The sequence below is a fragment of the Bacillus rossius genome, chromosome 2 (assembly GCF_032445375.1).
Source record: "Bacillus rossius redtenbacheri isolate Brsri chromosome 2, Brsri_v3, whole genome shotgun sequence".
Taxonomy (NCBI): Eukaryota; Metazoa; Arthropoda; class Insecta; order Phasmatodea; family Bacillidae; genus Bacillus; species Bacillus rossius.
In genome coordinates this window covers 69,625,274-69,650,845 of record NC_086331.1, presented here as the reverse complement: position 1 = coordinate 69,650,845, position 25,572 = coordinate 69,625,274, and the positions used below count along the sequence as shown (strand labels likewise).

Genomic DNA, 25,572 nt, shown 5'->3' with positions numbered 1-25,572 from the left:
TGCTTGCTGATCGTTTAATATCACTTCACTGTGATATTTAAAATTAATTTGTTATAGCAATGAGAAAACATAATTCATAGGGAGTTTAGACATAATTGTTATTTATGTGCTTTACTTTATCTACATTTCGTTTAATACATATTTTTCGTTGTGAAAGTGAAACTGTTGTGTTTCAACATGGCCGTTGTTCGCTGTTTTATAACCATGATAAAGCGAGATGATAGTATTTTAGAATTTGATTTGGTAAAATATATTAGTCCACTGAAATTGTCTTCTGTATTTCACATGTGGAATTCGTACAATATCGCTCTGCAATCATATTCAAGATTTTTCTTTTAAAATAGCATCAGCAATATCTATTTCTGAAGATGCCTCAAATGTTTTTATGACGAAAATACAAACTAACTTTGTATTATCAGGTATTAAATATACGCGAAAACAAGTTTCGGGTCACAGTAGAACTTCGAATTACATAATATCCTATATTTCGTAATAAACAAACTATTTAATACTGAAGATCCTATTCATGTTGCTGGGGATTTTAACAGGTTTGTAATAACGAGGATTTTGTATTAACCAATATCGTATTAACGAGGTTTCACTGTATCTGGTGCGGGCACTGAAGTAATTGAATGTGTAATGGCCATGCAAGAAATAAAGAGCTGCTTGGGACTAAATAAAACCAGTAACCATCCGTAACTGTTTGTCACGCCCACTTCATCGTTGACGAAGGACTTCCCTCACAGTCCCTGTCACATAATTAGCTGAAGAGGATGTCAACGACCCCAAAAAAGTGGATTATGAAATCGGTTCTCAGCCTGACCTATCCACCACGCCTCAGCGTGGTCCGTCTACAGCAGGTTTCTGCTTCACTCCAACATGTGATGAAAAAATGTGGAAGATGATCGCCCAAGGTTGCACATTAGAAGTATGTTTCTGTTTCTGATAGGTTGGCAGTCTGGGGTGAGTGAGTAGGCAATGATTTCATCAATAAACAGGAGGACTCGGTGGGTGGGGGAGGGTAAGGAAAGTGATGTAGAACCACGGAGGTCAAAGCCCTCATGGGAAGCATGCAGGTGCTGGAATATCTCGCTAATAATGACCAGAATACCTCACCAGAATTTTTAGACCATTTACAGTTTTTCCAGCGTTATGTAATGCAAGTAAGTGGCAAGAAGCAAGCCTCCATCATAGACTACTTCAAGTGAACTAATAAACTTGGACAATTTTTACTTGGAACTACAAAACATTGAGTTACTTAGATTTAAATTTTTTTTTTTAAAAAAAAAAGGTATATTGTATATGTTTACACAAATTTTGATTTAGTAAAATTTAAGACTAAAATGTGAAGTATGTTTTAATGTATTTATTACAGAGCAGTGTTTATCTTGTTGAGTTCGAACACCAGCAGAGACTTGCGTTATTCTTCACGCGCTAACGAAACACGTTACGCATTCAACGAGTTACTGAAATAATGACTCTCGGATAGAAACTGTTATTTCCAAATTTTTTATTAACACTCTAAGAAAATTCACAGTCAACGTTGTGGCCATCTTGCAACCATGAGAACAAATGTAGATTGCAGTAACGAATAATGCACACATAACCTCTTCACAGACTCCCAAGGAAACAAACACATTGACTGTTCGCAGGTACCGAAGGATGAATATTAAAATACTGTTCGCAATTATGTCCTGTGATTGCACACTAACTTAAGGTACGGGCTGAATGACTACTTCCTCAGAACAAAGAAAAAGTTAACTCGATCCTTGTGGGCTCTTACCAATGACTATGTTCACTAGATGTAAATCCGAAATGATAACAAAAGGTTAATTATAATATGGTAGCACCGGGACCACAGCTGTAAAATTCTCTCTTAATTCACATTAATGTATAATTCTTGAGCCACCGCCCGACAACGCAAACTACTTGGTACCTTGTACCGACGCTGACTGTGGAGGCTATACAGCCGCATCTGCCCTTATGAAACCATAACAGTATACAACTCCATTCACCTTGCTGCAAGCAAAAAAAAAGCAAGCAATCCTTAAAAAATACATGAAAGCATATAAATTTGTAATTTCACAAACATGTAAAAACGAGGCATATGGGGCTTATTCACTACTCACTATGTAGGCAAGTCATCAGATCACCTTAAAAAGCATAAGTGGATGTAAATTTTGATTATAATATGTATGGCAAACATAGAAATACTTCTTAAAAGGAATAAAAATATGTATTTTACATGATATCAGCAAAACTAACCAATGTACTGAACATGAACTCCATAGTAAATGGCTAATTAAAACATTTACCAAGTGGGGAGGGCATTAGTCTGGGTTGTTACATGGTGAATGATCTAAGAACATCCGGCTCAAAGGAAACTTATTAAAATAAAAGTGCAGGTTGTCCACATTCTGAAAAATGGAGAAAAGTCAGGGAAGTTGAAATTGGGTCATGGGGAGTCTGTGAATTTACTTGTAATTCTACCAAAGTCGTGGAAATTGCTCACCGATAGTAATTTGAGGTGAAAGTCATGCTTCAGTCTGCCATCACTCAGACTGAAAGTTTCTTTTAAGTTGGTGTTTAAGTGCAAAGTCGTTCACACTATGAAATGGTGTGCAAGGTTTTGTTTCAGCTTTTTTTTGTTATATATATTTCTAGTTTTAAATCTAATAACAGTAAAACCCCATTGTTATGACCCCTTTTCGAGGAACCTGTATATATAAAACTGAAAATACAATATTTATTATCTTATTATAATACTAAATTTAATAAAACTATCACATACAAATAAGCCTGTGGGAATATCAGTTTTTTAGTTCAAATTTAGTAGAATACAAATATAAAATTATTTGTGAATAGGCATACATGGAATTGGAGTAGTATAGTTAGAATTAGAATCCAACAATTATTTTTTTTCATTAAAGTAAAAGATTGGTAAGTAAGTTAAGTCAACTACAATAATTAATGGAAAACGTTTGTTAAAATATTCAAACTATGAAATAACGGTTTCTTTTTAACTATGCAGCCAACTTATCTTACCTTAAACAACCAACCAACCAACCAAACTTTCATTTCAGTTCCTATTCACCTTATTTTCCACAACCTACTACTCTACATATTGATTCAGAAAATGTTTGCGAACCGCTAAATATTGTGCAATCCATTGCAGTTGATTTTACGAAAAATGTGAAATCTTTTTTTAAAATGCTATATTTTCAAATTAGATATTAAATGAGATCATATTTACATATTTAAACCGTAGTTATTCACGAGTTCCATTGTTAACGGCAACCAAGTAATTTTTATTTCAGTTCAGCAAAATTATAAATGCAATTTTTACGGCCCTCTTTTATCGCATAAACAGGGTGGCGACCAACCGGGAAAACCGGGAAAACCGGGAAAAGTCAGGGAATTTTGCCAGCAGGGAAAAGTCATGGAAAAGTCAGGAAATTTTTCAAATAGTCAGGGAAAAAATTAAATCTTGTCTAAAGTTCCTGCTGCAGAATTTTACAGCTTAATATTATTTATAGTCTTTGTTAATTTGTTAATTGTATGTAGCGAATTATTAACTGAAATTCTGAATACTATATTTTATACGAATTTTGACATTTTAATGAAGCCATTTTTGATGTCGCGGGTCCATGAAAAACTCTGCTGTGTTTGCATTGCTGATAACAGCTGGCTGGCGTGCGCGCATGCATTGTATTGCCACCATAGTTATGGTACGTGTACCAAATTATTCTATGCTTACTAGTTTTATAGCTCATAGTACACCGAGATGACCGAGATAGTTTTATTTTTGTTTCTCGTATTATTGGCAACTGTGGTACAAGTACACGAACGTTTTGGGATGAAAACGTGAGTGCTTTTGTTTGTTGCCAGTCGTGTTGTGTAGTGCTTCTCTACGTTTTACTTTTCAGATGTACTATTTATTTTATTTTGCTGTCCTCTTTGTGTAAACGTTTTGAATAGTGGCGTGTACATGTTTTCAGTATTATTTAGTAAGCTAGTCGGGCTTTGTTCTGAAGATAAAAAGGAGAGAATAGAAGTAGTAGACAAAGTTGGGGGAAAAAATGTGCGCGGGATCAGATATGAACGTGTGGGCTTGGGAAGAATATTGCCGTTGCCGAAAGCTAAGAGTAAAGGTGATTAATGAGTTAAAGTGTTTATTCGGTTATATTCAAATTTTTAGCCCATTACTTTTATGGAGTAAAACATTTTTTTAATGAATTCCAATACAGGATAAGAAAAGTGAAAGGTAAATATTAAGAGTAGCTAATCATTAGACTTGCGCATAGTAGTTCGCGACCGGAAGCGCTCCTATTAAAAACGTTTACACAAAGAGGACAGCAAAATAAAATAAATAGTACATCTGAAAAGTAAAACGTAAAGAAGCACTACACGACTGGGAAAAAAAAAAAAAGCACACACGTGCGAACTAGGTCGCTCTTTTAGTTCGTCCGCTCCCATCTCGAATTCAAAGAAGACAGGTCACAGATAATTTGTTCGCTTTGCTACCGCTACTGCAGGTGATCTTCTCTGTATGTTATAGTAGTTATTTTTTTATAATGATCAGTGTTGTGAACGCCTAGACTATTATTCTTTTTTAGGTTACTATACATCAAATGAGTAAATAAAACAATAATTTACATAATTGGGTAAAATGGCATATATAGGTAACAGTTGTTTTTAATCTTCACTTAACATATAATATAATCGAAAAATTTTAATTTATAAAAGGATTTATTTTATAGCTAGTTAAAGAAATATTATTTATGAAATGTGTTTATTTAAGTGAATAAAATTCAGTTTTATAAGTATACAAATTTTAATTTTTTTTTAAGTTTTAGAAATAATCAACAAAAATTGCGTTATTATTTACAGGCAACAAAATTACGTACATTATTAAGAAAAAAGACCCATTACTCTTTTAATTTGTTACCTTACAATTAGACATAGAAAAACTATTAAAAACTCTTAAGTAAGATTGTTTGCTAATATTGCTTAAGAATGTGTATGTTCATTAGTACCTATATATAATTCGCTAAATATTAGCAAGTTCATCATCACTTAACATACACTATAATCGAAAAATTTTAATTTCTAAAAGCTATTATTGTTTGTCTGATTTTGTTTTGACATATATTTGTGTATGTTATCTGATAAGTTAGTTATAATATGTAAAAATAAGAAGGTTTTACTCTTAAAAAAATTGAGATTGTTAGGCATGGTCAGGGAATAAAAATGATTGTCCTGGAAAAGTCAGGGAATTTATTCTGTACAGTTTGGTAGCCACCCTGATAAACGTCGCACCCCTACTTTTCAAACTTGATTTTAGTATAAAATGTGCGACGATTATGCGATAAAACACGGTAATTTCATCTGGAACATTAAATCAATTTGCCAATCCCTCACTTAGCACGCCTTCAGATTGCACGAATTCATTTAGCGTGATGTTAATTTTACAGCCCCAGTCTTGAAAAGGAGCATCTGTAAATTTCAGCTAGTGCAAAATCTCCGCAGGCACAAAAAAGTTGGGTATGACTCCATGAAGTCTGTTTCAAATTCTGTAAACAACAGATGTGCCGTGGCATACAGTTAGCCATACAAGGGGGGGGGGGGGGAAGAGATGCGCGCGCAAGTCTGTCTACGCTATCGGCTGTTGTGTAAATATCAGCTATGGCAAGTTAAGTTGTGGCTATGGAGTGTAAAGGACCAAATGTTTTTACGTCCGCGCGTATGCCTTCGTGCAGTACCATTGTCACCCAGCTACAGACCGGGCCGTGATGAACTTTAGTCTAGCCAGTGGCAGGAATCTTGCACAACACAAAGCAATGTCTTCCCATTCATCTGCTGGTAACTGCACGTGCGCTGGCACCTGCAGTTGGAATTAAAATGGAATAATGACTTCCAAGTGAAGCATAATGCATCTTGTTCAAGCGTTTGAGACAAAACTATAAGTATTACAGCATACAAAATGTCGTGAAGTCCACACTTATCTTGGTCACACTTTAGTTTTAAGCAAGTCAACTGTGTGCACAATCGTACAAAATAAGGACTCTATCAAACATTTATATAAGTCTGATGCTGTTGGTTGTACTAGTGGGAATATATTTAACATTAGATACCGGAACAGAAATGAACAAATGATTCACATGGAAAAGGTTGTTGAATGGTGCCATGAAAGAAAATCATTGGCCTGACAAGACTGATATGAACCAAGCAGTGATACATGAACAAGCGCTTTAATTTTTGAAAAATGAAAATGTAAATATCCGGACAGCGAATTCATTTTAATTGCCTGTAAAGGTGGTTTGGAAAGTTCGCGGAAAGGTACGCGACGTGAGTTGAAGGTCACACCCGGGTGGGCAAGTCAATTGTTGAATTTGTCATACAAAGTATTCAATGGTAGTCTTATAAAGATAAATTGTGACACATTTATCATTGAGTGTTATTCTATACATTTATATTACATGAAGAATATTTCCCTACACATTTTGGAACACATTAAGTAAATTATCCTTGCTATTTATGGAGACCAGTGCTTCAGAATACGTGATTTCGGATAACACAAACATTTTTATGGACGCATTAGTCTTGCTAAGCAAAGGATCGGTGTACTTTTTTAATATGTATTTTTAGTCACAACATCTATTTCGTCATGGATATATACAGCAAGTAAGCTGCTACTATATCACATGGTGTAACAATCAATTTAAATGCCATTGAAACTATGATGATTACTTCTTTTAATGCCTATCTCAATGGAGTTTTTCTATTTTGTGGTTTTGTGGTCAATGGTTTTTTCCACTTCTGGTGCGTGTGAGACAAAGCATACAAATAATATTTGGTTTTAAATGGCAAATATGCCATATTTTGAATTGTTAACGTGATTTTTTATTGTTTAGCGATACAGTATAAAAAAAACTTTGAATACTTGTTGCATGTTTAAAACATTGCTTATTGTTAAAAGAGAATTCATATTGCACAATGACTTAATTTCTGTATTTAACGTTGGTATATGACAAACTCACGAGGTATGCTATGTCAGGTATTTGTAAGCAAAGTTTTATTCATTATTTTGCAGTGTTATTATTTGAGGTCAATTTGAATGTGAATAGTTTTTCATATTCATATTCGAAAATTCAATTTTTCGTACAGACGTACAAACAAAATAATCTTTTTAGCACTGGGTAATTTGTACTTCAATTCGACTTTGAACATTTTAAAATAAGCAGGTTCTAAATAAAACATTTGTGGAAACTGGCTAGCATCCAATTCCTTCAAAGAAGTAATAATGTTTTGGTTATGTCACTTGTGTTTAAATTTTAAGTCAAGTGTAGGCTACGAGATGCAGCTGTAGCTTTAAACATGCAAACACTGATACAGTTACGTGTGCATGCCAATTTAATAATTTGGTTTACTTGTATACTTTATTGTTTGCTTTCATAGCTAAAGGTTCTACTTTAATCCGACGTGTTAAATGTTTTTTTTTATTTTACAATTTAATTATTTTTTTTAAATATGGTGGTAATTTCTGGTTTTATCTTCATTTACAGGAGAAGGTGGGGAATTCGTTGGCTGGCAAGGTAGGTACTTACAACATCTCTTTTAACTGTTTTTAATTTGAATATAGTCATTGGGTTTTTGTGGTTTAAAATTAATTGCTTGTAAAATATTCATGAATCAAAATGCTTAGAAGGCTATGCAAGTGCAGTGCCATTAACCTGTTACAAATGTAAAAAACTAATATAGTTAAACTTTATTAAATAGGTAGTTTATTTAGAATAGCAAAAGTCTAAGAAGTTGATTTTCTCAACCTAGGTATTTGAGTTTTATTGCTGGAGAGGTATGGTTTGGAAAATTATGATTGTAAGTAAATGTTTTTATGTATGCTGAAATGTTATAATGCAGAAAAAATTGACAAAAACTTAATGCATGTGAAGTCCATTTTGTTTGAAGCCTCGAATATGACTATATCCCGAAGTTTAAGTGCCCATAAAAATTATTTATTTGTTATGAAAAAACTGAGTTGTAACTAGTCAATTCCATAAAACAATTTATTATTCTGATTGTGCATATAGGGGAAGTAGTAGCTGTAACAACGCAATATGATGCTGCTGATGAATGGATTGAGTTTAACCCTTTCGCTGCTATCGACAAGATAATTCGTCCTTTGTTACACAAGCATCTAGTGCTAAGGATGAGATAACTTGTCCTGTGCATGGTGAACATGTGGTGCTAAAGACAAGATAACTCGTTCGCTCATCTAGCCGCTCAGTGCTGTTGATGGCTTATCTCGTTGGTGCTGCAAAGAGTCTGTGTGATTCCTTTCAAGTACTTTCTGGTATCTACATACTGATTGAACCAATACAGAGTGCTAAAGTGAAGTTTTGTATTTTACGATTCATTTTATTTCCTGTTTATTTAGGCGTTCACATTCTTTCTTATCGGTATTTTTCTGTTGCACGTAAAATGAAAACAAATTGTTTTATCAAATAAACTCTTTTATTTTTTTATACTTTATGTTGTATTATGTTTATTTATGTCTTTTGCAATTTTTGTTTACAAAACTGAATAGTGACACAATTTAAACACACAAAATATTTAGCTCATATTTAATTAAACATATCACTTTTAATGGTTTATTTATACACATTACATATTCCTTGAATTTTCAAAATTTATTATTATCTTAAAATGGAGGGAAATTTTTTTTTTTACATTAACTTGACACTTCTGGCGGGAAATACAGTAAAAGGTCAGAAGCTAGACATGAATCGTCACCAGTTGTTGACTGTGTTGAAATATCATTTGCTTTATAGTTTCAGTCACGTTATAAGCTATGGCAGTGTTTGTCAGTAAGTATTGTGGTGGCTAATAATTATAATTTGAAGTGCTTATTCTGTATCACGTTGCTAAAAATAAGTGAGCAATAAAAATGAATAGAAAAAAATACCTTATGGACAGTGAAGCTATTGAGATGATTCTCGCCAAAATTGACCTTGAGGAAATGATTCGGATGTTGAGGAATCTCTGGACTGTGTCAATAACAACTTGCCTGCGCTGTCTGCTAACACTGTCTATCACAGTAGGTGTGATAAATTTATTTGGTCCTCGACTAATTTGTGTCCTACAGTTCATCCATTCGATGACAGTATTTCGGGTTGTAAAGACAATGTAAATGGTAGCAGCAGTGTATTAGAGTTTGTACTGAAACTTGATGAAATTTTTAGCAGAAGAATGCAACAACATTTAGAAGTATGCAAGTAACAATATGCTTCATGTTCCACACTCTCATATGATGCAATGGAAGAAATGTTTTGTTTCCTTACAATCTGCGTGCTTTGATAAGAATGAAAAAACTCAAACTAAGTGAATACTGGTACAAGGATTCTTTACTGCACACACCAGTATGGTGGTGACAGGCTGTACAAAATTAGGGCCATTGTTGATATGTCGTGAATCATTTCGAAAGGCATTTACACCTTTCAAAAACCTGTGTATCGATGAAAGCTTACTATTATTCAAAGGACAATTAATTTTCAAGAAATATGTACCATCAAAGAGAAGCAGATTAGGCATACTTTTGTATTGTGTGACTAAAAAAGGGTTATGTATTAGATTTCATTGTTTACACAGGATCAGATAATGACATTGATTATGGATATTCAGGAATATCAGGAGACATTGTGACCATACTCCTAAAACACTCCTGAATAATGGCCGTACTGTGTTTTTAGACAACTTATGCTCCAGTTCAGCACTCTACAAACAAGTGGCTCCATGATAGAGCACAGTACGTAAAACCAAAAAAAACATGCCAAAAATGGAAAATAAACTAAAAAGAGGTGAAATATCTTTCCAGTCATCTGGTAATTTATTAGCACTAATATGGTGTGACGAGAGAGAAGTGTGGATGCTACTCTTAAGTCAATCAGGAGAAATGTTGAAAAGTGGAATGACGGACAGAAATACCAGGAAGAAAATAATGAAACCCAAATGTGCTCTAGATAACAATGCATGCATGGGATATGTAGATAGAACTGACATGGAGATTAGTACAATTGAGTCAATAAGAAAAACCATGAAGTGGTATAAAATTCATCTTGACCCTCTTAGATTTCAATGATTTTAGGTTTATACTTTATGTACATAAAGTAAATGAAGACTTAATTTGTTTAGATTTTTTGAGTGAGTTTTTTAAAATTAATTTACAAAATATATAAAATAACACAAAATGTGCATATTTGTGATCTTCAAACATATTTGTCATTCAGTAACTGCTAGTGTTAGAAAGCTCAAATTGGTCCCATTATGAAGCTTTTTGAATGGGCTTTCATAGGACATAAAACTTCATAGAGGTTGCTTCATTAAAAAAAAAATACACACGCACACACGCACACATGCACACACATGCGCACACGCACACACATGCGCACACACATACACACACACATACACATACACACACACACACACACAATGAAGGTACTTCAATACAGAAACTCAGGTTAGCCTACTTTTATCAGTGATATAAGTATTACCTGATAGAATTGATTAGCAGCAAACATTGGTACTATTAAAATTGGTACTGTTAATGTATAACACAGATTTATGCCTCATATTTTATGTCACTTTATTAAAAAACAAATTTTTGAGTTTTCAATTTTATATATATATATATATATATAAAATTATAGTTCGTAGCCCTTTTTTTGTATGAGAGTGATTTGCCTTTTTTTAATTTGTTGAAGCAATTAAGGGTAGCCCTCCTATCACCATTTTCCATTTTAGGCTAGAAGTTTTGAATATAACAGTCTTGTAAAATACTAATAAAATTCCTATACACAAGTTACTTTCATAGGTAACAGGGCCTACAATCAATTATTTTAAAGTTCCTTGGAACTTTTTACTTAGAACATGCCAAATGTTAGTCTCATTTTTGCATTAAACTGTACCCTTCAAAATAATATACTTACTAAACTTTAAGAAACTGATCACTTGGGACAAAAGCTAGCAGCAGACTGAGCCTCATTCAGAATTTTAGTGTAGGTGATGACATACATAGGTATGTGGGCTTGTTATCTAGGGAGGAGGTTTTTATAAGGAGGAACTTGTATTACCACGGATATACCTTTCAAAGTAAAATGAGTTTTTCGGAAAATATAATTTACCGTATGTCTAACTTCCCTTCAAGCTGATGAATTTATATTATCGGCATCCAGTCAGCTTAGCTAAAGAACTACTCTCTCTGGCTACAGATTGTATCACATTTGTCACTTTTGACTTCACATACCTAATTGATTGCTTCTCTTGTGCTCTTTTTCCTTCTTCCAGTTTAAAAACACAAATTATGCAGTCAAGTACTAAACTGCTCTAAAAATATGTTTAGATGATGCAGGTATTATATTTCTCTTTCTTTTATTGCCAAAATCTCTGCCTTAGCCAATCATGTGTTTTAATTAGTGAGCCATAAAGGAGACTTTACACAGTCTCAGGTTAGCCTACTACCATTATTTATGTAAATGCTGCCTGTTAGAATTGGTTAGCAGCCTAAGTAATAGTTTTAATTTAAATTTTTATAGATGTCTTTGTATGAGAGTACTTAAAACAATAATATTTGTACAGAGTGGTCAAAAGTAAATAAATGAACAAAAATTGGTATTGTTTAATGCCTGTTTTTAATGTATACCATAGGTTTACATAGCTGCCAACTTATACGATTTTCCCGTACAATGTACGATTTTGCGCCCTAATGTACGATTGTACTATTGGTGTAAATTATTGTACGATTTCCAAGCTTTTTCCAATTTTTGTCTCATTTGGGTGATTCGTAACAGTAAATCTATACTGATGTCATACAATTACGGTATCGAACATGCGACATGCGGTATCAAGATTGTACACAACAGAAGACGTTTAGTAGATAATAAAGAAAGCTCGTAATACTGTATTTTCGGAACTAGCATACTCCATTTGTAGTAGTTATGCCATATTTTCACTACAGCGTACCGTAATATTCACTCATTGTACGAACGTAACCTTGTACGCAGTGTTGCCAGATTGTAAGTGTCAATGTCTCGTACCAAGGAGCGAAAATTCTCGTACGACACACAATCTCGTACACAATGGTATTGTAAAAGCAAAAGTTTAAATGTGTTTCTACAATATTTTTATATACTTGACATTTGAGTTACAAGCCTAACAAGTATAAACTAAACAATTTTCACAATCCTATGATTACATAAGTTAATCATTATTAACAACAATTTTCACAACAATACAATTATTCCTGCCATTCACTCTTTTTGCATTATTTTTTTTGTAAAAATTATTCAGTTTTTTTTATTTTCGTTAATTTAACATACAAAAATACTCTAAATTGCGAGTTAGGGTTTGTGCATTTAATATTATTCTGACTCTGAGCCATTTCCTGCGCTAGACAAATAGAGGTTGGCACCTGCTAATAAAAAACCAAAAACTCTCTTTTAGTCGGCGTCGCCTGTGTTGCCAGCCAAAAAAAAGTCAACGCTGTCGGGCAGGAACTTCACTTAATGGTATTCAGTTACAAAAGAAATGTCATACACTTGTTTTGACAAAACGATACAATAAAACTAATATATCTTACCAGAACCCGGGTAAAAAAAAATCAACATTGATAGTGATCTTTGAAATTCTCGTACAAAAGCGTACGAGATCCAACTTTACCTCGTACAACGTACACAGGTTCTAAATTCTCGTACAAATACGAGAATTCTCGTACGTCTGGAAACACTGCTTGTACGCCATTGGCAGTGGAAAATTACCGTGTTTGCTACTGGGAGAAGCTACACATACGCGTACGGGAATTGTTTGTTTTCAAGCATGCGCGGAAATTCGCGGTGAAAATGGCGAGTAAACAGAAAAATAAATCTTATAACCAAGTATTTTTAAATTGTTATAGTTAAGAAATTCCGTGGGTTAGGCGTTCAAAAACTGGCGTCAATTATGCTTTCTGTGCTTATTGCTCGTGTGAAATAAATATTTCGCACGGGGGTAGAAATGACTTGAAAGTTCACGAAGGAACAGTGAAACACACAAGGAATGCTTCACTTGGAAGTTCAACCAACATTAGTCTGGAACATAACCTGCCGGTGTCAGTAGCAGATCATGCTGGACCTTTGTTGATAAAAATGTTTCCCAGGAGCGAATAATCTAAGAAATACAGTTGTGGACGCACCAAAACCACTGCAATAATTGCAGAAATGGCAAGTGAGCCTCAAAATGTTACAGCAGGTATGTTGAAAAAAGTTCCATTTTCAATTGCTACAGATGGGAGCAACGATGATTCTAAGCTTTACCCAGTTGTAGTGACCTATTTTAGTGAGAAAGATTCTCAAATCAAAATGGATTTGCTTGAAATTGTACCGTTAGAGGGTGCTGCAACTGGGAAAAACATCGGGAAAATGTTACTCAACAGTTTAGAAAAGCATTCCATTCCTGTTAGAAATTGCATTGCCCTAGGTTCCGATAATGCATCGGTCATGATTGGCCACAAAAATGGTGTAGCCGCAGAACTTCAGCAACATAATGAAAATATTATTGTTTTGGGATGTGCATGCCATTTACTGCACTTAGCAGCAGAAAAGGGTTCCACAGGGCTTCATGTTTGTGTAGATGAAATCCTTGTTGATATTTACTACTATTTGCATAAAAGTGCTAAACGTAAAGAGCAGCTCAAGAATTTGCAAATCCTCTGTGACAAAAAATCAAAGAAATTCTTGAAACATGTCTCCACTAGGTGGCTATCCCTGGGAGAGTGTATCGGTAGGTTAATAGATTTGTGGCAACCCTTAATGTGGTTTTATAAAGAAGAAGTAGATAGTAAGCTTGAATGTCCAAAAGGTTCTTTACATTTGTACAAAATCCCTAAGAAGTTGCCAGGTAAAGTCGAAGAAAGTTCTTGCAGAGCTTCAGATGAAAACAGAAATGCAGGCTTGCGTTCAGGTGAAAGTTCCTTAAAAAGAACTTCAACTTCAGATAACCTTTTTTATGGCAAGAAGATCAAGCAGTCATGTGAACCAGAAGAGCAAAAAACCATTCCAATTTTGTCACGTCAAGAGAGAGTTTTCATGTTTCTCACTGATGACCTAAATAAAGCAGTTTGTTATTTTTTGTGGCATGTTATTCCTGTTTTTGATAAGACAAATGTTATCCTGCAATCTCAAACACCTCACATACATCTTCTTAGGGGATTGTTGACAGACGTGTTAAAAGAATTGCTTGTGAAATTTGTAAAACCTCATGTCATCAAGACAACACCAGTACCGTACTTGATGTTCTGTACAATAGTGCTACAAACCAGAAGTCCGATGAAGACCTAGTTGTGGGTTGCAATGCATCAAAAGTAGTGGCTACATTGGCACAGTCTGACAAATCTAAGTTTTACGCATCAGTTAGGAATTTCTTTAAACTCTCATGTGATTACATTATTTTGAAATTTCCCTTGAAAAATGAAATTTTAAAGCATGCTGAAGTGGTTAATGTGAAAAATATTGAGAGCTCATCATTTTCTTCAGTGAAGTATTTTGTGGACATGTTTCCTGCTGTCCTATTTGTCAAGGATGGGGAGACACGTGAAGAGGCACTAGACATTCTTCAACAACAGTTTTGTTCTTTGCAGGTGGACAGTGACATCCCACTGGATTCAGTGGAGAGAATAGACAAGTTGTGGTCTTACATAGGGAAAATAGGTAGTGGTGTTGGTGGTCTGAAGTATGACAGAGTTGCTCATGCAATGCTATCAGTGTTGGTTATTCCTCATAGCAATGCTGAGTGTGAGAGGGTTTTTAGCAACATTAAAAAAAATAGGACCACTTTCAGAGCTTCAATGTCAGACAAAGTTTTAAACAATATATTGTTGGCAAAACGTACTAACAGCATTTGTTATGAACAAGACTTCGATGAAACTTTTCTCAAGAAAGCTAAATCTGCCACACATGTATCCCTGCTGCAGAAAAAATAAATAACGTATTCAAGCACCATGATATGTATCCAGTGACATGCACTTAGAATCATTAAAAAAAAGGTATGTTTCCAAAACCAAATTATTACCATATTGTTTTTTACAGTTTTTTTTCGTGAACATTATATGTGCAAAACAAAATAATTTTTGCCGCGCCTGTATTACGTATAAAAATTGCCTTTCAATGATTGTACTATAATTGTACTATTTTCTTTTGTAAATTGTACTAATTGCTTTTCTGTAAGGTTGGCAGGTATGGGTTTATGTCTCAAATATCATGAACCCATTATGTTCCAAAAATGATTTTTAACACATAATATAAGAATAGTACAAATAATTTTTGGGAATTTTTAAAAAAAAAATTTAAATCATCACTTTTTGAGTAAACCAAATTTTGTTTTTTCAATCATATATATTTTTTTAAATGAAGCAACCCCTTTAAATTTGTATGTCATATGAAAGCCCATTAAAAAAGCTTTAAAATGGGACAAATTTGAGCTTTTTAACATCAACTGTTGCTGAATGACAAATATTTTTGTAGATCAGAAACATGCAAAATTTGTGTTCAAAGAGAAATTTCAGAGAAGTTTGCAAAAGATAATAAAAGTCGGGTGGAGGAACACAGTCGGAAGAAGAAATTCCTCTACACAAGGACATTTTCTTTCAGCTATTGAATCACAGGGTGCGAAAAAGTTTCCCACTCAAAATTGTGTAGTTTGCACCAAGCACAAAATTCACCGTGAGATGAGGTGCTGTTGCGAATATTGTGAGGTAGCTCTTTGCCTGACCTCGTTCTTCGAGAAATTTCACACGCAAAAAAGTTTATAATTGAGATAAAAATATTTATTTTGACTAAATTATAATAAAAGGCTTTCAAAAAGCAAATAGAAATAAGTAATGAAAACATTTTTTGTAGTACAAGCAAAAATTTTTCGTTCCGTAAATAAATAAATAAAAGGGTATGAAATGTGTAAAAAAAATATAAAAAAATTTTCAATATGAATATACATTTTAAGTATTTTTATTTAATCTAAGAATAATACTGCTAAAGATGTTTATGTAAATTTATTAACAATTATTGTAGTTTATCTAGTGCCCAAATTAAAAAATTTCAAAATCAAAAAAAGTTAATTAATTTTAATAAAACATTAGTACCGTATTTACCCGAATATAAGACGACCTCGAATATAAGACGACCCCCAAACTACAGCCTCATGTTTTCAGGAAAAAAAAAATTTATTGTATTAAACACATGCCAACAAATTAGATATAAAATTGAAAATATGAATGTTACAAAGGATTCCAACCACCGCTTTTGAAATACTGTTAACAGTTTATGTACAAACAGAAATAAATACCTAAATGGCTGCTACTGTAACTATTGGAAACTGTTATAGAGTTTCATTATGCTGATGCATCATCTTCATTGTTGTCATCTTCACTGCTGTCGACTTCAGTTTCAATTGCATCTTCTTCCCACATGACACTATCTTCACTGCCATCCAATGCATTAGAAATGCAACATTTCTTGAAGCTTTTGATGATCACTTCCGATGAGATTGTGTCCCATGCAGCCTTAATCCACTGACACAAGACTGCTATACTTGGTTTTCTGATTTTGCCTGTTGGTGTTAGAGCATGGTTGCCTGCCAAAAGCCATTCTGAGTACAGCACTTATAGACTGTCTTTAAATGGTTTGTTGACACACACATCTAATACCTGCAGCTTTGAAGTCATGCCTCCAGGAATAATAACAAGGTCGGTGTTCATACCTTTAATACATGATTTCACCTCTGGCGTTAAATGTCCTTTGAATGCATCAACACTAACATCTTTCTTCTTTAAAAGTGCCCTAGGCCTTCTATCCCAAACTGCCTTTAACCAGTCTTGCATCAACTCACTTGTCATCCAACCTTTTTCTTGACATCTCACTATTACCCAGAAGGCAATTTTTCTTTTGGCATAGTTTTACGGTTAAGAATGACAAAAGGGAACAATTTTCTACCATCAGCTAACACTGTAAGCATCACTGTTATCCTCATTTTCTCATTGCCACTTGTCTTCACATTAACTTTTTTAGTTCCAACAGCATCCACTGAATAATTTGAAGGCATATCAAAATATACAGGCGTTTCATCAGCATTTAAAATGTAAATAACATACCGTTCGTCTAACTTAAATAATCACAGCAAAGAAGTACTGTATAACCTAACATTAATGTTTTTGTACAAGAAAATAATCTATAAAATTGGCGCCATCTTGTGCTATAGAACATTCCAAAAACATCGGTCGTAACATGTGCAGCCAGTAACTACTGCACAACCTGAAAACATTGACTTAAAATAAGTATGTTTACCAAAAAATCAATGTATCTGAATATAAGGCGACCCCTTTGTTTTGAATTATAAATTATGGTAAAAAATGCTGTCTTATATTCGGGTAAATACAGTAATTTTTATATTTAAAAAACTTATTCAGAGGATAACAAGCACCTGCCGATATGTTCCAACAGGTGGAAGCAAATGTATTCATAACAGCAGAAATATTGACATGAACAGGATATTAGCATCGCTCATTAAAAGAAGTTGAGTTCATCTTTTGCATCATGAAAATTTAAAACATATCTAATAATATATACGTTTCAAGCACAGTAGCATTGATAAACTGCTTTAACTATTTGTAATGTGTGTTATAAAATGCTTTAGACCAAGATTTTTTGGTTTTATTTTTGAAAACAATTTGTTGTGAAAAAATTAAGATTTTGTTATTTTAATTTTTATGAATGTTGTACTTATTTTATTAGTATATGCATAAATATACAAAATTTCTCATTGTCCCACACATCACTTTTTTTTTATCAAAAAACAAAACAATGTTGATTGACTGAATCCTCTATATTTTTATTCTGGAGCTGATATGTAATAAAATATCAATTTTACCTTCTTTATACTTAAACATATTGAAATATATTTAAATTTTGTAATTAATATTTTAATATTGCAATAAATAAATAAAATCAAGGAAATTAAGGGGAAAAAGGTAGCAGTTGGTATCGAACCCAAGCTGGCATATTGCCAGACAATGCACTTGACCACTGTACCACGCCACTGACAGGAAAATTTATGGGGAAAAAAAATATCCCTCAAACTCTACTTCAAATTCTTTAAAGACCTTTTTTTTTGCTCCTTAGGCAAGATATTTTAGGATGTTGAAAGGGGCACCTACCTGCTTTTACTCAACACAGTTCCAGCTAAATCTGTGAGCCCTATCTCGGACCCTCCCCTTGTTAGGAAAAACTTCTATAGAAAGTAAGTTAATTTTTATGTATAGTACATAATATAAATAAAACCCAAAAATAAATAGTTAACTATGGTAAATTGTCCCAACAAAAATTGCTTGTAATAGAAAATAATTTTATTATCTAATGTTACATGTTACATCAGATAATATATTAAGGTTTCTTAAGTTTTAATTTTTTAAGTTTGCCTTATACTTGAATTTGTAAAATTTATTTAAGAAAGAAAGTGTAACGCCCCTCGTGCCTCAAAATTAAATTATTTTAAATTAATCAAAAAGAGCCTTGGAAACTTGCTGGGTAAGAATAATAAGAAAAATAAAGTTATTGACCAGAGGTGGCACGAGGTGGAGAACAAGACAATTTGGAACTCCCTGACACAAGCAACTTGGGAGCTGGTGGATCGTTTAAGGGAAGAAGGTATATCATAAATAAATTAACACTACACAAGTAGCTTTGTCTATAGGTTCCCTGTTTTATTTAAAAATGTAAATAATAAATTCTGTGTTCCATTTGATTTGGCATTTGTAAGTTTCCCATTTAATGATATTAACAATATATTTACGTTTTTTGAGAATGGGCCAGCCCAATATTATTATAACAACACATTTTCAACTTTAACAACAAACAATTACATAAACAAAAATTTATAAGTATTACACCAAAATTTGATTCGTCCAATGATTACATCGATAATTAGTTTTATTCATCCTACTTGTTCTTGAGGAAAGCACTGTTCGCTGGTAGGCTATTCATTCGATTAATGTAGTTCGTAGCTAGAAAAGGGGGGGGGGGGGGGGTGTTGATTTTACATTACCACCCGGGTCTTCAAAAGATAACGTCGGGTCGCGGAAACATCTCTTCTAACGTGACCCGCAGTGGAGGTGCAGGACCACGAGCTGGGAGCAATTTGTCTCTCCAGCACTTCGACCCTGTCTGAAACCCAAGTCAAATTCAAAACGAATTAGACCTGCTTCCAGACAGTCATACACCGTCGGCGCAAAAGGCCAACAAACGGGAATGTGGGGGAAAAGGCCTGATTACTCACCAAACAGGGTGTAGAGTTCGGAGCTCACTAGGTGTCTCGCGCCGACATCAGGATGCCGCGGACCGAGAAGTCGCGAATGCGCGAACAAAACCAAAAATTTAGAAAAAAATAAATAAATAAAAAAACTAAAACTTTAAAATTGGAGACATGACTTGAACTAATTACTACTACTGACCGAATACTGAACAAATGGGATCACATCCCTTAGAGCAACTGACTACATCTCTTCTGCACACGAATTCGCAATTCCCGCGAAAAGCCTCCTAGCGCAGAGGACGCCGAGAAGACGTGGTCAGTAGCCGAGGTCAGATGACTTGAGTGCCGCAATGGCGGACAAAGCTCCTAATTAAATCTGGCGGTGAGGCCCTAGGTCAAAGGAGGGGGAAGGTTCGGTTCTAGGCCGAAAATTTCCGAAGGTGCCCGAGTGGTTGTACGCATGACTTCAGTAGTTCGCGCCAAAGAGCGACTGCTGTGGTCTCTACCGGCAGGTACAGGAAGCAACAAACAATCGACTTCTACAGGTCGCGAGGAAGAAGCATAGGGCCATAAGGCGTAGCGGCGCTGCGCTCTGGCGGCGTAAAGGGGAACTAACGGAGGCGGTGAACTGACTCGTCGCCAGGTGTCAGGAGCGTAGTCTCAGCTCGCTGGCCACCATGGGTGAAGTTGCTTTTTTCTGCCGCTAGGTGTCGCGGAGGTCTCTTTAGGACCAGGGAGAAGGTCCTTGAAATAGGCCATCGTCTTGGCTAAGTTCATGTCAGGTCACTGCTCCTGGATTTCTCAGAACTAAGGGGGAAGGGTGGGGGAAACAAAAGGCGCAACGAAGCTGGGAACAACCGTCCATGGGATACCCGTTCGTGACAAGACTTACTACTCTCAGCAGGTCTCTGAGAAGTAGTCGCTTGCAGCCCAGAAGCTGCTCTATGCAGTTTTGGTCATGAAGAGAAATAATATTACAAACTCGGGACGTGACTGCAGGCGAGAGAAATTTTAAGCTGGTTGCCAGCCAAGTATTAGATCTGCAAAATATCAGATACGTCTCTGGGAAAGGTGCTTCAGACTACTGGCACAAAGTTTAAACACAAGGCGTACACCAGCCTAACAAAAAGTAAATTGCCCCCTTGTAACCAAATAAAATTAGAAAAAATAAAATTTCCAAAATTAATTTAAAATTATAGTAAAAATTTAAAAAGGTGTCGAAATGCCTAATTTCCGGCACAAAAGGAAGAGAAATTGTAACTGGAATCAAGGAAATTTCTGGGATTGGTATCAGAGATATGTGGAACTGACCCATCACTAGTCTTTCTGGTTAGGCACATTCAATATGGCTGTCACAATATTTATATCTAATTTTTACTATGCTTTTAAAATCAAATATTAAGAGTTCTCACCTTTAAATTCTCATTGTGGATGATGTAACCAAAATAATTTTTGTAACTGCTCAAAGAGACAGTTTAAACTTTCTACATGAGGAGAGCGCTGCATGATGGCTGATCTAATCGGAACTGTTGCTTCAAAGATTTTTTTTATAATGTTTAACATTACAATAAAAATTGTGTATGTGTGCATTTTCTACCAAATATTAGCGGAGTACTTATTTCTAAAGAAAGTTTTTATTTCTTCAGACGTCAAGTTGGAGCCCATTAAATATTTTGTTGTTTTTTTTTGTTCTGATAACTATGCCTTGTAGTTATAATGAACAGTATGGTTTAAACAATACAGAATAAATATTTAATATACAAGTACATATTAAAAGACTGTAATAACTTTCCAAACAAGTCTTTGCATAATAAATACAAACTTTTTTTACTAACAAAGCCTGCTCATTTTTACTGGGTACAACTGGGTCATTCTAAACAATTTCGCCCAAAGCATGCACTAATTCAAGATACAGTAGTGCAAATTCATTGCTGTGTTAATATTTTACTCCATTTTATTTAAATAAACTACAACAAAATCACTAGCACAACTTGTTTTTATTTAGAAATTGAAAATACAGTTGCAATGTTACAATTCATTATGCATACTATTTATAGTACGACATAATTAAATTTGCTTTTCATGTTAGAAGTTGGTCATGATTTCATGTAAGACTAGCTCAATGCACCTAGATGTCTTGTGTAATTTGACTAAACTATTATGTTTTAATTTTTTTTACGTAAAATTTTAAATTCTTCAATTTTCTTTAAATATCTTAAAAAAGTGATAATTTTTAAAATTTAACTAAATGAAAAATTATATTTGCATTAATATGATTTACCAGCACATTGGTGCTTCAGCACACTTGAAACTTCTGTTCTAGAAAACCTATACATAGATATCTTTGACAACTACTGACTGACCTTTTCACTCCTCTGAATTCAGCCCTCTCATCTTGGTCGTATATAAGACTCAGAAAATATGATTCATTTACACCTTGCATGTGTTAGTTAGGCCTTCCCATGTTTCCTGTGGTGGTAGTTAGAAATAAGTTCTGAAATGGTGGCAGGTCCTCCAGGAATGATGAATCCACGCATGAACCCGCCACGGGGACCAGCGATGGGTCCAATGGGTCCTGGTTCATATGGACCTAGTATGAGAGGCCCTCCACCCAACAGTTCATTGGGCCCAGGTGGTCCAGGTGGCCCCGGAGGACCGGGTGGCCCGGGCATGCCACCCATGTCTATGGCAGGACCGGGAGGCCGGCCTCAGTGGCAACCCAACACTTCTACAGTGAGTGACCTTTAACTGTGTTTCTTTGGTGCTTCGATTCCACCGATTTTACCTGAAATCGGAGCCGTCGATTCTCAATATGTAAAAAATCATACTGTATAAATAATTGTACCCTATTTAGAATGGTTGGTTGTAAAAACTGTTGATAATTGGGATTTAAAATAGTCTCACACAAATTGAGTCTAGCCATAATTGCACTACTTTCTCGCAAGTAAGCTGACAATGTTTGCACAACTCAACTAGCACTAAGATACAAAAGACGTACATTATTTGAAGGTATGATCTTGAATTTCTAATGTTGACAAGCAAACATGATGCCATGTTGAAGTAAATAATTTAAAGCAGTCTGGCCACCCGTGTTTATAAACATTTTAAGTTTTATGTTTTCTAGTCTTTTGTATACTAAAGTTAATTTCTCATTATATTTTCAATACTTTTACCTAAATATTTTTGCTTAAAAAAAGTTGGTGTAAAATTGGATTTTCGCATACATAGTCCTTAAATTAAATGCCTAAAAATTTATTGTTTGTGCATAAGATGTTGTTATCCATATGTACACAAATGTTTGTATAATGCACTGTTTTTACTTTTGTGTTGTTTCATTTGCCGTGACCCCGATAGCTTGCATTATTAAATATATTATGAATTTGAATCATGATAAACAGAAAATATCTCATGTACATTTGGTGTTATAATATCATTGTAAACATTCACAGACGTAAATTAAATGAAATACAAGAAACAGGACTTTTATAGAGTTTGGCAGAAGAAAGGAATTTCGCAAGAACTCAATCACGGATTTGTAAAATTGGGAATTAGAATCTGAATTGAACCTGGAATCAAGGAAAATTGTGGAATTTGAATAGAAAACATGTGGAATCAACCCATTTCTAGTGATGTCACTTCATTACCAATTGCTTATGTTTTGCAAACACTGATAGTTGTTTTAAAACTCTCATGAATGAATTTGTATCATATTAATTCATTTTTATTTTTACAGCCCATGAACTATTCATCTTCATCTCCTGGGAACTATGGTGTAAGTACTCATACTTGTTTTTTTTTTTTTTTTTTGTGATTGTGCATATCTTTGGTAGTTTTCATGTAAAGGTGTTAAAAAGTTAACTGTACTTTGTTAAATATTAAAAGTAACAGTAATATTTAACAATCCTAATAAGAAATAATGCATTTCAAGAAAATATGCTTTTACTTTTAAAAATTTTGGACCACAATAGACTTAAAATCACACAAATTAAGGGGATTAAAATATGAGCAATCATAAACAATGTTGTTTTATGTGCATTTAATGGAACACAAACCTAAAAAAATAAATATGAGAATTAATTGTAATTAATTACAGCTTGACAATTCAACAACCACCTCCACAGAGTATAGCAAGGTCAAAGAAATATTAAAAATATTCCAAACCATGTAATATTAATATAAGTTTACCAACAGATTAAATAGGCTTTTGAATAATGTACAAATTTACACTACATAATTCTCAGTGAAAAGGTCACATGCAAAATGCCCCGAAGCAACATATTCCTAAAATGTGAAAAATATATAGGGGTAAGAATTCAGTAGGAAACACGCCTGAAAAGTTACATGACCCTTACCTATAGATGGAAACAAAATAATAAAGTAAGACATCTCTAGGAGGTGTGTATTAACCTCTAGACATCACCAAAACAATCAAGACTCAAGCTTAAGACTTCACTATTACAGTAGATCATTGTTTTAACATATTTCAAGGGACCAGTACAGAATTGTGTAAAAAGGGGAAACATAAAATAGAAAATATTAAAAAAAAAAATTTATTATCTCTCCATGTTCGCAACAATAAAAAGCAAATATACACCACACCAAATAAAATGTCATAGGTGGTTACATTTTTATACTATAACTACAACTTCATTATCTCATAGTTAAAATAAATCCATATAGTCTTAGTTGTTCTCAATTGTATTCAAAGTTGAACATAAAATTTTCAGTTCTTGGGCAAGAGATGGGGATAATAAATCATCTCAAAATGTTCCCTTTCTTATTGTGTAATTTTGTTACTTTTTATTTTTAGGACTTGGTGTACAATCGCATTGTAACAATTAATTAAATTCAGATTTTTGTCTGAAACTATTCTATTAAACAAACATGACTTTTGAACAAATATTTATGTTAAGGAACAGAAAGTTACAAACATGTCTGTTACAATGTTTGGAAATCTACGGCATCAATGCCTTTCCAAAATATTTCTATTTGAGTAATACAAGCATCGACGAATATGCACCAAGAAACAGTATTTACAGGAATTTGTTACATTGATTTATTAACTAACGTATTTTTTAATGGTCTAAAAATCTACTGTTTGTATGTAACAACCATATATATGACTAATTTCAAGCATAAAACATTAAAGTTTAAAGGAAAAAGAGATCAAAACTGAAATATGCCATCCTGATTCAACTTATTTTATGTGCGTGTCAAAAAAAAATTGGAAATGAAGCTTTTTGTTTCTAATGGCATTTGAAACTGTCATGGCCACATGAAGTAACTTATAATAATAAACTTCACAATATTCACTTTCAAGTTTGGGTGATCTGTATAAATTTTTTGTAAACGTGTTTTATGAAATCAGTACTGTTGCAACTTAAATTGTGGGAAAGTAACACATTAATACTATTAGGAAAATTTAAAAAAAAAAAGGTTAAATACAGGAATTTATAAATCCGGGGTACGTAAAAATGAGGTTCTACTGTATTACAGGACAAATAGGCTTCTATTAACATTACAATAAATATTAATTTTGAATTCTAGAGTAAAGTTTCGAGTTCTCGCTTAAGTTTGCCACTACCATATGTACGCTCTTCTGGCAGGATTTTTGCATCCATACATGCCCCAGCAAGTAATAGTTTTCCTTGGCTCTCATGGATGACTGATCACTCTCAATCACTGATTGTCCTGCCCTGACACTCGTTTCTCACTCAGAAGGCTACCTCCGCTACTGCCGAGTCCAGTCCTTCCCTTAGCACTCGCTCCAGCAAGTATTCATTTGGCCTGGTTACCAGGCGTGGTGGTAATTGCTCTCTTCCCTCAGCTTGAAAATCCACATTACTCATGAACTGTTACTTACGACTGGTTGCTTTGTTTGTGATTGAAACCCCTCGTCATTGGAGAGGGGTGTAGGGCTGCTTCTTGTCTCAGCAGAACTGGAACTCGTTCTCTCTCTCTCTCTCTCTCTCTCTCTCTCTCTCTCTCTCTCTCTCTATATCTATATATATATATATATATATATAATCATTTCAATCAGACTTGGTGGCCATTGGTTCTTCTTTTTCAGTCATTTCTCTTGTAGTAAACTGGCATCTTGGTAGTGCTGCTAACTGGGTCCCGACGCTATCTTTCAGAGTCGCGATGCCGTGTTCTCTTACTACAAATCACAGAAATAACGCCCGGTGTAGACCTAGCCTTAGGCTCCTCATTGACAAATACTTCAGTTTTCTCTGTGGA

At 34.2% G+C, this 25,572-nt stretch overlaps 1 protein-coding gene across 4 annotated transcripts in view; it reads left to right on the top strand.

Annotated features, from left to right (window-relative positions):
• The window catches only part of LOC134529353 (single-stranded DNA-binding protein 3), a 309,711-nt gene that overhangs the window by 117,618 nt on the left and 166,521 nt on the right, over positions 1 to 25,572 (top strand). For 3 of the 4 annotated variants that reach the window (XM_063363329.1, XM_063363331.1, XM_063363333.1), the window contains exons 10-12: positions 7,566 to 7,595; positions 21,842 to 22,065; positions 23,066 to 23,104. In XM_063363329.1, the coding sequence (XP_063219399.1) occupies positions 7,566 to 7,595; positions 21,842 to 22,065; positions 23,066 to 23,104 (293 nt within the window). The remainder of the gene's footprint in view (positions 1 to 7,565; positions 7,596 to 21,841; positions 22,066 to 23,065; positions 23,105 to 25,572) is intronic. The other variant, XM_063363330.1, reaches the window with a different exon arrangement.